We start from the raw sequence: 12,891 nt of genomic DNA, 5'->3' as shown, positions 1-12,891 counted from the left end.
ACTGGATCTCAAGATATACACCCTTCCTGACGGGTGTGACATTGGATGGGTTACTTTTCACTGAGGAAAGATGCTTGAACGCATCTGGGGGATTACATGATCACCCAAGCTCCTAAGAAATCTTCCAAGTTTAAAAGTGCAGAAGCAGCGACTCTCTCACAAAATCTAGTCTGCAACTGGACAAAAGCAGCAGGCACAAAATCAGAAATAAAATACGTGCAGGCATGTATAGGTGAGGAAGAGAAATTACCCAACTTTGGGGCCTCGAGTAGTCTGGTTTAGAGGGCAACATTCTCCCCTCTTTTATCTCATGTGGGATAGAGGTGAGCGGTAAAGCTCAGCAGCCGGTGAGGGTGCTCTTTACAAACCCACAGGATTAAGATCCAACTGTCCTTTGCCACCCTGCATTCATAAGAGATCACGAGATGTAACTACGCTCCGTGCTCTGCATTCCCGGTGCAGCACAAATTCTGTCGTCGGCATTTACCAAAGGTTTCTCTAGACAAATAAAGACGTCCCGTATGTAAACACATCCAAATGTAATTCATCTTGGAGACAGAATTGAGCAACAAGACTTGCCGGCAGGAACCCTTGGACACGGAGGAGGAACTGGAACGTTAGCAGAATCAAAGTCCCATACAGACCCAGAGGGCCTCCCTGCGGGAGCCTCGACTGAACACAATTAACCACTGTGCAAACTGTCCTCTCTGCAGCGGCAGTGATCTCCGCTTCACCCAGCGCCACACACCACAAACCCCTCCATTTCAGCCAACGGCTTCTCTGCACTGCAGGGTCAAGGGGCTGGTGAAAACGTGGTCAATCCGTGCTTTACAAAACAGCTGGAAAAGGAAGGAAAAACCCAACTCCAACTTACGCTGGCATTCGTTTGCGCTGTCGGCAGTGGCAGGCTTCCACGGGAACTGGTTGAAGCCGGGGCAGCAGCGGTCGCAGGACCCGCCGCAGGTGTTGTGCTGGCAGTCACACTGCAGCCTGCAAGGGAGAGGAACGAGGTTCAGCCAAGCCGGTGGCGATGACGGGGATGTGTGGGATGGGAAGCCGACGTATAACCCTGCTGTGCAGAACTATCGCTAGTCAGATACACCAGGTGATATTTGTTAATACAAATATTCTGAAAAAGAGGCATTTGAGGCATTTTTTTTAACTTTTGAATTGATTTTTTTGCCCTGAGTCAAACGTCAAACTTTGCTCTTCCAGTATCATTCTCGCCCTTCCTTCTCCCCCATTATCACTCCCTCTTTTCTTCACAGGGAGACAAGAATTAGAGAAAAATCAGCGTGCCGCTGCCTAGCCAGCTCTACAGGCAATAAAGCGTGAAACGGTTGGAGGTGGCAGTGGTAGAAACCTGAGCTGAAGCAAATCACTTGAGGGGGAATAGCGTGGTGCAGGGACACAAAGATGTCCCCACCACCGTGCAGCAGCACCGTGAAGAGAATAAATGACAGCCCAGAGCCAGAAAGGGATGAGGCCACAGGGGTCCCATCTGGTCCTCCAGGTATACCTGTGCTTGCAGAGAGGAAGGCCAAGAAATTTGAATTCAGACTTTGAGCAGATGCTGGCCCCATGCTCCCTGTGAAATGCACCTCCTGCTTTTCTGAGCCGGCACAGGCAGGGCTGTGCTGGGTAAACAGGCGGCTCCGGAGGCGCCAGGCAAGAAATCTCGACAGTGGACTGACGGATCTCGTCCCTGCTCGACCGCAACGGTGATTCATTAACATCAGTGACATCATCTCCAAAACTTCCACTTAGCAGAAGGCGATTCCCATCCAACACAAACGCTTTCTGTTGTATTAGACTTATGGATAATACAGCATGTTCCAGCTTTTATCTGTGCAATTACTCATTTCCCCTCAGGGCTGGTCTGCCACTCCCATCTCTCCCTCCCCCAATGCTTTTCCATTCAAAAGCAGTGTTTAAAAATAAATGTAATTTTTTAAAACATTAGAAACAAATGGGACAGTCATTCTGGGTGAATTGCAGGAGTGCAGACACACTCTTCCATGATTGCAGTGATCTAAGTGTCATGGTTTCCACCTACATGTATTTTAAGATGTGGGACCTGCGAGTGTACGTATAGTGAACAGCCAGACAGAGGCAGCAGCATGGGACAAGTGAACTCATTTTAATGAAGTGGTCTGAAAGTTTGGGGGAATGCGGGCAGGATCCAGACTCAGCATGTTTGCTTCAGCCAGAGGGGTTGAGAGGCAGGAGGTCCCAGCCCTGCTCCTGGTCCTCCCCTTGCAGATGCCATGAATGCTTGGCCGCAGTCGGGGCTTTGAGCACTTGCAATGCCCCATCCCTACCCACATTCACGGGCTGGGCTGTGGCCGGCAGAGTCCAGGAGTGAAACTGAGCCCCTGAGAGGTCGGCTGGAGCCTAAGAGGCAGAAACGAGCCCTGAAACATTCACCAGGAACTTTGTTCTCCCCGTGCTTTGCAGACCCAACAGGAAGACTCAATGAGAGGCAAACCTTGGCCATGCCTCTGCAATGAAACCACTCGTAGACCTCTGACCTGGCTGACTACCACTCAGGAAACACAATTTTCAAGGAAACACGATTTTATGGTTTTCTTCCATGGCAGCAGCTGGGGATCAAGATTAACACCCATATACATATGTGTGGAGACAGACGGTCACCGAGTCAGGGAATTTATAAACCTGCCGAGCAGCGCTAGTCTCCCTGGCTGGAGGATGTGGCTCCAGCCACGCACCCCAGCTCTTTAATGTTTGAGATGTTTGAAAAGCACCAGTTCCATTCCCAGAATGCAAAAAGATGGCATTCAGTGAGTAAAGATGTACATTTCAGATTGAGAAGGAGCTATTTATTTAGTCTCTGCTGTCTAGAGTTAGCAATAACCTCTGAGAGAGCTCATCTATCAGGGCAGCTTTACCGCACCTTGTGTTGAGTCCGTGCTGCTAATGAACTATGGACAAATGTGCATAAGCTACAATATTTAGATGTTTCATTGATTGAATATATACAAGGAAGAAGAGGGAGCGGCTGTGTTCACATAGCACATATTTCCTGGTCATCCTGCCGTAAAAAATAAAACCACAGTCTTCCCACTGGAATTGATGCTCAATAACAGGGACTATAAACAGTTTCCAGGGAGCAGTTGTGTCAGAGCTGAGAGCAGCACACAAGCACTACAACAGCTGGATTTGGCCGGGACACCCGAGTAGCACAATCAAGAAAAAAAAACCCCTTCCCCCTAATTGGTTCTGATTGTACCGAGGGAAAAAAATAATCTGCAAAAGGGACTCACAGTTGGCACAAATCTACCAGCATGCATGGTGCTTTCCCTTCCAACATGGGGAAGAGCAAGTCAGCCTTCAGGATCCAGCAGTGGGAAAGCATTCTTGGTGTCCTGCAGATCTGCTTCTGACCAGCCAGGCTGCTGCTGTCATGCTGAGTATCCTTAGCATCAGGCACAGAAGCTGCAGCTAGACTCTCCAGTTGTTCCCTCTCTTGTGGCATCCATGATGGAGCAGTGAACCCAAACAGTTGCTCTTATCGGACAGATGCAGAGCACTTGCAGGGTTCTCCTGAGCTCACATCAACAGCAGCCGCATTGCTGTCTGGGCTCTCCATCTCCAACATGCCAGGTCCCTGCTGATGCTTATCGCACTGCTCAATGGTTTGCCAAGGGTTTGTGCCTGGTCCTGCTGGTGTTAAGCAGGAGAACTTTCCTTCCCTCTGCTTAATTCAGCCCAGTCTTTCTTTGGACAAGGAGAGACAGTTGTGAAAAGTGCAAAGGACCCTTGAGGAGGTTGCATCTGCCCACACATTGTAGGCCCTTGCACGTACACACTCACATGGGGACCGGACACGCTGCCAACTTAACACAGCTGGATGTGCAGTCTCCGTAACTTGGCACTTCAGAGAAACTTTCCAAAGCTGGATAAACATTATCATTTATAGCCAGGAAGTCAGCTCACGAACATGCTCCATCATGTCCTAAAGTCTTTGCCAAGATTTCTAGCTCACCTCACCTCTATCAAAGTGCTCATCCTGCCTTTCTGGGAAACAGGCAAAAGAAACGCAGGCATGTGCAGAAGAGGGATGTTAAACTGAGAAGCAGAGACCTCCCAGACAGGCTGAGACATAACTGGGATTTTTAATAAGGTCGGGCCAATTCACATTCCTTGTCTCCTCCTATTTGCATTTCCTTGCCCTGTTGCTGTCACACATGGGCATCTGAAAAGGCAGGACATGTGCAGAGGGACACACCGCACCTCCTACTCAAGAAAGGCCACACAGATTTCTGAAGAAATGACATGTTTTGGCAGCTGAGGCCCACGACACGAAGGGACAGTGTGTCTGAGCGCCAGCTGCCTCTGTGATGCCTCGTCATGCAGCGTTATGGCAGGGCTCTGTGCTACACCAGGACAGGAGGGGTGGGATGACTGCCCAGCAGTGCCCGCTTCTCGACACAGCTGCTGCTGGAGCCTTGGAGAATATGTCAGCGTTTCACCAATTACTCATTTTCTCAACTGAAAGTATCATATTTCTGCTGATTTCTCTGTGCTCCAGGGCTGGCTAAGAGGGTACAACAATGCCATGAGATGTTCTTCTATTCACCCAGCACCCTTGTCCTGATGCATCCCAAAGGGCTTTACAGCCCCGACTGTACAAAGCACCCAAGTAGGAAATGCTTTCTCCTCCAGGCAGGAGCAATCTGCTCTGGGTGAAATGCAACAGCTGCTTACGAACATGTGCTGCAACATTAGAGCACAGTTTGGGGCCAAAAGCGAAGCTGCCAAATGCATCCAAATGAGAGTGGAGGAGGGGAGTTCTGGAAGGCAGAGACAGTCATCAGCAGAAGTGGCACTGAACAAGGATTCCCAACACACCTCTTGTCCCTCAAATTTTCCCTCTCTTCCTGGAGAGCCCTGAGCCATCGATACACCCAAGAAATGCCATGGCGTTTCTCTGTTAAAGAATCACTTTGCACCATGGAGCCCTTCTGCCCCAGTACACAGGTGTAGCGTGCATCCAGCAACACCAAAGTCTAAAACAAACCCAAGGAACTGTACGCTGAAATATTTATGAACTTCCCTTTGTCAGAGAGTTTGGCACGCTAAGGCAGACTTGCTTACCAATACATCTTTGTTTTAATACTTAGCAGCTTTAACCTTGGCTGGGACTCACTGGAATTTTATTTTAGAAGATCCAAAAGCTCTACATGATCCTGATGAGAAAGAAATATAAGCTTCCCTCGTCCAGCTGAATCTACCCATCCCTTTCATAAAGGCAACATTCAGGCTGCAAACAGATGGCTAAAAAGCAACACATTCATGGTTTGAAGGAGCTCTTTGGCATTTCAAGCTGCCAAGGCGGATGGGAAGAATCCCATGAGCCATAATGTAACTGCTTTGCATGCTCCTGATTTTTGGCAAAGAGTAACTGTCTAGCTACATCCACAACCGATTTATGGTTCTTACGAGTAGAAATGGGCAGTAGAATCTCTGGTTTCTTGGGAGACCATTTATTTATGAGAGCATTGCCCCAACTCTTAAGAAGCCACATGGGAAGCAAGAGACTTCTCTGAACAACTTCAGAAACCTCCATGTTCAACAAGATATCAGCTTTGCACATCCACCCTCTCCCATTCCAGCACTCTGCTCCCATGGGGATAGCAAAGTTGTGGGCAGGGAAACCAGACCAGGGAGCTGATCTGCCTGAAAAACAGCCTGACTGGACCAGTTTCCGACTCGTTCTCAGGACAGAGACACAAACAACAGTGCTGGGACAATTACGAGCTCAAGACAGGACACAACTCACACTGGTATCTTTCATTCTTAGCACAACAATTCAAATGCTTTTACACAGAACTGGGACTGTGAAAAACGTACCTGTAAGGGTCATTTGGGTCTTTGGCATCACAGACGTCTGCGTGGCCATGGCAGACACAGCGCCCTCCAATGCTGATATCTTTGATACTGTAATAATACTGGAGAGCACAGTTAAAGTTAGTCATTTATATCTTTATGAATAAGCTTCACAACTGCCTTGCTCAGGATTCAGCAGGACTTTATCCAGTAAAACGATGCATTGGGATATTTCCCTTACAGAGACAAGCTGGGCCTTGCAGGTTGCAATATCTGCCTATGGTAAGACCCATCACCACTAACTGAGCCCATCAGCTACAAGTCGGGTCTCCCAGCACAGCCAGAAAGCCACCTGCAACACCAAGAGGTGTTTCCCAGTTTTACGTTGTTGGTGCTAAGCACTGTTCTTCCCAAGCAGCCTCCAGCTCCAGCCACGGCAGCAGTGGCATCTGTCACAGACACTTTCAGCTCGGGGAGCACGAGTAGAGAGAAAATCCCCACGGGTAACACCCAGGGATGTCTTCCCCCCAGAGGTGGCACACACAGCCCTCAAACACTTCCACCTCATTAGTAAGAGGTATCAAGGTCTGCCTTACCCTTCTTGTCACCGTAGGGTCCCTTAAAGCTTTGCCCATCAGGTGCCCCAGCAGCGTGTTTGTCTGCAGGAAGCGCAGCCTGATGTTGGTGGCTTTTGTGAAATTCCGCAGGAGAGGAGAGTAGGAGAAGTTCATGGCTCCCGGGCGTCCATTTACCAGAGAGACAACAATCTGTGAATGCAAGGAGGGAAGACAAATCTGTGTAATCCTGAGAGGTGGGAGGAAATCAATCTCTCCCTCAGCCAAACCCAACCTTTACCTCTCTGCAAGGTGACTGAATCGGTTCCCTGCCAGTCTCATTTAATTTGAGTAGTTTAAGTGGCATCCAAAAGTCAAGAGGGAACCAATTAATAGGAGTACTTACCATCACTGAGAAACCCTGGAAACTCTAGGTGATAAAAATGTGCAACCGCTCACCTCTCCATTTTCTAAAGGCACGATCCGGGAATATTCAGTAGTGCAGATGGCATGGTCATCCTTGGTGATACGATCCACAGTTTGCAGTCCAAACTTCTCAATGCAGTCCCTCTTGGAAGCTGTTCATCAACCAGAGATGAGAACAGTAAGAGAAAAGGAACAATTCAGAGCCCTGTGTTGTTTTTCCCACACTGACCAACAAGAGAGAAGGGTGTATGCTCTTTGTTAAGCATTTACTACATAGATCGCTTGTATCATTGACTGTCACTGCTAACATACATGTACCCCACTGAGGGAGGGAGTCACTATGAGAGTGATACGGTCAGAAAATCCCCCGAATCACCTCATTGCAGGAAAGCGAGAATGGCCACTGTACCTACTGCGACCACCCACAGAGAAACCTACCCCTTTATTTTGGCATTAAGCGCAGTTTAACCACCTTGAGATCTAACCCTGGTCTGAATTTGTTGGCTTTGCTGGCACTGGATTTGCTACACTGCTTCCACTGAACTGAGGGAGGGCTGTTTGCTGCTAGAGCTCTGCCCCTGACGTAGGAGCTTGTACCATCACCTTCACAAGGCTCCTTACCTTCTTGGGTAAGTCCTGAGGAGTGAGCTAGCACAGAACCACACCACAGGAGCAAGCACAAGCTTCAGCCACCGCTGTGACATCTCCCCCCAGGCAGGGTGGGCAGGCAGGTGTGGGAAGAGCATCTGCAGTGTTCGGGAGAGACAGAGCAACTGCCTGCAGGATGTCTCCTTCTCCCACCTTACTCTGAACTCTGCAATCACTCTTAAACCATCACTACAAAACAGAAATGCCAAAGCCACCCGGAACCACCCCTTGGGGACAGCAATCGAGGGCTCCTGCCACTAAGTGGCAATGCAAGGCTGGCTAAAGCCTGGGGACAGGCACCACCAGGCAGTCACACTGCGGGCCCTGAGACCTGCTCTGGGGACACTGCGTGCCAAGACTGTCCTTGCAGCTGTAGGAATGTCCTGGCTGCCCTGCACAGCCACTTCTGCAAGTCCAGCACCCTCATCCCCAGGATGTCTGACATCCCTGTGCTGGCAGAGACAACCAAACCACAGTGAACATGCTGGGGCAGTCCAGGACCTGACTATTCAGGGTGGTGAGCAAACCACATCTACCCATGCAATAACCTATGCAGTGCTGCTCTCAGGGCACTTCTCTGGGGCTGTTCCACCAGGGAAGAGCCTGAGACCAAGGCGCTGCTTCTTCTCACTCCAGTTTCACCTGCGCTAGGAGTTCTCAGCAGTGTGTGCCGAAGCACATGTTGCTGCAGCTCTCCTGAGGGTGTTTCCACAGGGAGAAGGAAGAAAAGGCAGCCAACACAGCCCGCTGCTCCTGCCAGAGCTGCTCAGCTCATACTGGGAGTTGACGGGGAAACATTAACCTAATTCATGGGAATAATCCTCCAAGATCTGTTGCAATGTCCTCCAGCAGGCATGGCCCTCTCCAGGTCCTGCACTGGTAGGCTAAAGAAAGCAGGAGGAACAGCAAGCGGGGAGCACCGAGAGCTTCTGCCTCCCCTGCCCTCACCTCTGGCTTGCACCCGCCCACACCTCATCTCCAGCAACGTGGCCTCGCTCCATGAAACACTGTTTTGGCAACAGCAGGAGCTCGGTTGCATCCATGGGAAGATGGTGTGGAAACACTTAACATCAGGTCTCTGGCCACCAAGCTTTGCTTCACCAGGTGCTTTTTTAAAGGCAATTTATTCAGAAGCACCAAGTGAGGAACCTGTCACCTCTGGCTCAAGATGACTGACTCCCAGAGCACTGCCATGGCTGAGCTTGGAAACAAGATGCTCAGCAAGAGCAAGAGCAGCTACTCGGGAAGACCAAAGAACTCTTCCAGTTGTTGCAAATCTACACATGTGAGCCAGAAGCCAGGCACTCTGAGCTAAAACAGAGTAGTAACCCATCAGCCTTAAACCACAGCAACGCTTTAAGGAAACAGCAGACTGTGGAAGCTTACCCTCAGCAGGTAAAAGACAGAGCCTCGCTCTGCACTATCCCTGCCTTCCCCTCCACGGTGGCACTGCCCAGCAAAGCGAGACGAAACGAGCTAATCCAGCACAACGCGATGAGCTGGGGCAGACAAGGCTCCGTGGGCCTGGATGCACAGCTGGGACTGGGCATTTTTCGTGTCCTGTCCCCATTTGAAACGCTGTGTGGGGAACCCTTCATGCAGATAAACACCACCATAAATCTCTCCCTAGCACTCCTGCTTCTCCTTTGGTGGCCGAGGAAAGCACGGTGCCTCCCCGCCGCGATGCACGGAGGATTCGCATTGCCACGGTCCCTCCAGCCTGGCTACGCGAGAGAGCAAGCCCATCAGCTGCACTGACAGATGCTTTCCACGACAGTCATTTTTCCCTCCTCCTGAAGAGCTAAGCCCAAAACCACTCCAGCAGCCTCCTCACTGCTGGGGAACACGAGGCACCGAACACCCCCCATGACGAGCGGGGCTCGAGGGGCGGCGCTGAGCTGGCGAGGTCAGTGTCACCCATAGCAAGGCTTGCTCTGGAGAACACTTCCATTTCTGTTGGCTGCTTTTAACCCCGTTACTGAACTGACCCGTGTTTTTATTAGACCACCTACAGAATTCCCCATGCCAAAAATAAACCTCCGCAAAGGACTTCTTGTGCTCGCAAATCTGGCAGGTTTTGGACCAGCCACCTCTTTATTTCCATGGGAATTTTCCACTGGACTGTGTCACTGTATGTCACTTCTCAAGGGGGGTGGTAAGAGGGCCTGATGCTGTGGGAGGGAAGAGGACTCCAGACGTTGCAGCATCGACACTACAAGCAGGAACGAGCAAGCGGGACAAGAGCTCCCCGCTCAGCCCCAGCCCATGCAATAACGTGACCACAGCGGGCCCCAAGAGAGGCTTCAGAGCTGGAAGAGAAATTCACAGAGAAAATAGAAAAAAAAAAAAAGCAGGCAATTTGACAGCAGTAATTTCCCCTCTTCTCTGTGCTCGTAGGGAAACACCCTCACTGGAGAGGAGCTACACGCTAAGGCAACACAGCAAGTAAAATGTCTGCAGCTCTTTCCTGCATGAGAAAAAGCCAGAAAATCTCAAGCACAGGCTGACAGGTAAGGTAGAAATATGAGCCTTTAGGGGCAGCCCAAGGTGAGGCCTCCGTGTGCTCCGAGGTCCTTGCCAGGTTTTAAGCTCTGGCTGTAGATCTTAACTCACATCTTCTCCCAATGACTGCTGCTGCTTCTGGGAGGGGCTGGTGGTTAACAAGTTCCTCAGCACCCAGCTACCCCACAGACCCTTTGGGAGATGAGTTTTGTAGAACCAGCTGTTTCTAAAGGGATCAGGTTTTAATCAGAGAACTGGGAAGCCAAATGCACAGACTGGATCTCTGCAGCCGCCATCCTGATCTCTGATCCCACCTTGCACAGCAGCAGGACAGCGGTTCCCTGCCCTCACAGGCTGTATCTGATCTCTGTACTGATAAGTGCAAGGGGATTGTTTCTGCCTCCAGATTTTTCTGTTACAGCAGCCACTTGGAAGCGAGCCTCTGGTTTGGTTCTGGAGGAGCTCAAATACGCCAGTCTGGATACAGACCAGGGCAGACAGAGAGGGCAGGGAGGAAACGGTAAGAAATCTCATGTTCCAGACCTAGATCAGCAACACCCAACTATTGACACCGGTGCCAGCTTTGGCGTTCACACAGATTTGGGTGGGCACCAATGACAATACTTTAAAAAATACATTTAGCTCCAGAGAGCAAAAAAGATCTTCTGCCCTGAGGGGTGCTGCAACTTCACCCACCTGCTCTGATCTAAACTTCAACTCTTGCAGCCTTACTGGGCAGAAGAAACAGAGGACATGTACCACAGGGAAGCAGCGACACAGAAACAAACTCCAAAACCAGCCTGGTATTTGCACAAAGAGCAAGTGGCCTTCGCTGTGGCCTCGCTACCTGGCACTAAGCTGCAGCTCTCTTGTAACTCTGGCATACTTACAGGCAAAATACTGCCAGGGCTCGTAGGTAAGGCCGAAGTCAGTCGATCGCTCCAGCACCCAGAGGTCAGGACGAGGGGAATTGGCAAATTTGATCAGGACGTATGCTACGTGGAAGAGCTGAAAGAAAAGAACACAGAGTTAGCTGGCTGCTCGAGGCATCATGAAAATCAAGGAGAGCTTAGTGGGATCCAAGCCAAATAAACAAACTGGCACTTCACAGATCCTGCAGCTCACAAGCAGCCTGTGGAGCAAAATCCTCCATATCTAAAAGGATCGTGATACGACATGGATGCTGGAGACAGATTAGGGAGCTCAGCTCCCACCAGTCTGAATGCAAACAAACCACAGGCTTTGTGGCTACGGGCCATACTCGGGGGGTCGTGCTGGGCTACACCATAGAATCAGCCTTGACCCAAGCAGGCAGCACTATAAACCAGCTATGAAGCTGTTCTGGGGGACCTGGCTTGGGGGCTGTTCTTGGTGACACCCTGAACTGCCAGCCTGGGAACATCCGACTGCACCTTGCACACAGTATCACAAAATCCTTCTTTTTTAATTTTAAGGATCTCCACGTGGCAGCCCTGTTCCACCCGTGCAGTCTGCGTTTACAAGTTGGTTGCAGAAAGGTCCCAGCACAGCTCCTCTCCCCCAGGTGCCACAGGGAGGGAAGAGCAGGAGACCCACTTGGCTTCAGCCCAGCACTGGGCTGCTCCCATTTGTCTGGACACTGACGTGCGCACACACAGCCCTGCCAAGAATAAAGTAAATATACTCTTCAAAGAGCTAAAATGTCAGTGCTGGAGAAACAAAAGCTCCAGCAGAATTTCCCTTCTCCGGCTGGCACGGGCTCGCTCCAAGAATCCCCACTCCATCATCCTGTCACAAAGTGATATTTAAAGGCAAATAAAGTTCTCTTATCAGAAAAAAATTCCTAATGTCAAAAACAACCCAAAAGGGAGTTTAGTGCTTGAAAAGGAGAGATTTATAGCTCAGGAGTTCCTCCTCAAACCAAGTTGGTGCTGTAGGAGCATACATCCCCCAAAGACTATCAGGTCTCCAGAGGGACACTTCAGCAAGGGGAGGCAAAGGACGGCTCCGTGCCCATCTCAGCCCGCCCGCCCCAGCCATAACCAGCTGCAGGAGGGCCAGAACAGCAGCATGTACCTTGGCCCTGCCCCGGCCACACACATCGCTGAGCCAGAGGATGAGTATTAACAATAACATGCTTCCAAAATAGCCCTGACAATCCATAGAAGGCTTTTTAAAGGGTTTTTAAAGGGAAGAAGAGACAAGAAAGAGGCATTTAACTCTACTACATCATTCATAAAGCACATCTTGTTATGGTCGTTCAGACGAGGGGGTCTGAGCGCTGTTGTGTGGGTGCAGAGCAACAGGATGAGTGCAGGCCTGGGGATTGGCACCAGCTCAGCCTCCTCCTCAGCAGGACACAGACAAAAATTCCCTCAGGCCCCTGCTGGACCAGCCTCTCCTCCATTTATCAGGGCTGGTGGCACCTGAACTTACACCTGGGTGTAGGCTAAGGGGGCTTGAGAGAGATGCTCGGGGAGGAGTCAACAAGATCCAGCTGGGAAATCTGTGTGATGCTGAAGCACAGTAGGTCAGGGGCCATTCTTCAGCTGTGAATGGGCAGGAGGGTGGGACTTGCCACCACTCTCAGGGTTTGCACTGGTAAGGATTGGTGCCATCCAGAACGAAGAAATCCAAGTGGTTCCCTGCTGCCAAAAGGCTTGTGAGCCCAATCAAGGAGGAAACAGACCTCCTTTGCAAGTTGCTAAAACCTGAGGAAAATCAAACTTAAGTCCTGCCTTAACTCTCCTCTGCAATCTACATGTTGTCAAGGCATACAAGACCAAGCTTTCCCGGAGGAACAGCATTTTCTGCCCGCTCACCATCTCAGCAGAGCTGGTATTTGTTAGTGAAGCCCAAGAGGCTTCAGCTCAAGCAGCTGCTCTCTCTGCAGGCCCAGTTCTCACAGCTTAACATCTGCCTCTTGGCATGG

The 12,891-nt window shown here is 50.4% G+C and overlaps 1 protein-coding gene across 1 annotated transcript in view; it reads right to left on the bottom strand.

Moving 5' to 3' along the window:
* Positions 1–12,891, bottom strand: part of LAMA5 (laminin subunit alpha 5) — a 119,376-nt gene that overhangs the window by 39,136 nt on the left and 67,349 nt on the right. Inside the window, exons 3-7 of the mRNA XM_026862303.1 lie at positions 10,871–10,988; positions 6,864–6,982; positions 6,447–6,617; positions 5,875–5,972; positions 875–990 (exon numbers count right to left, since the gene is read on the bottom strand). Coding sequence (XP_026718104.1) covers positions 875–990; positions 5,875–5,972; positions 6,447–6,617; positions 6,864–6,982; positions 10,871–10,988 — 622 coding nt within the window. The remainder of the gene's footprint in view (positions 1–874; positions 991–5,874; positions 5,973–6,446; positions 6,618–6,863; positions 6,983–10,870; positions 10,989–12,891) is intronic.

Source organism: Athene cunicularia, assembly GCF_003259725.1.
Source record: "Athene cunicularia isolate RWA chromosome 20 unlocalized genomic scaffold, athCun1 chr20_part1, whole genome shotgun sequence".
Taxonomy (NCBI): Eukaryota; Metazoa; Chordata; class Aves; order Strigiformes; family Strigidae; genus Athene; species Athene cunicularia.
The sequence above is the reverse complement of the archived record's forward strand: the minus strand, read 5'-3'. Positions and strand labels throughout refer to the sequence as shown.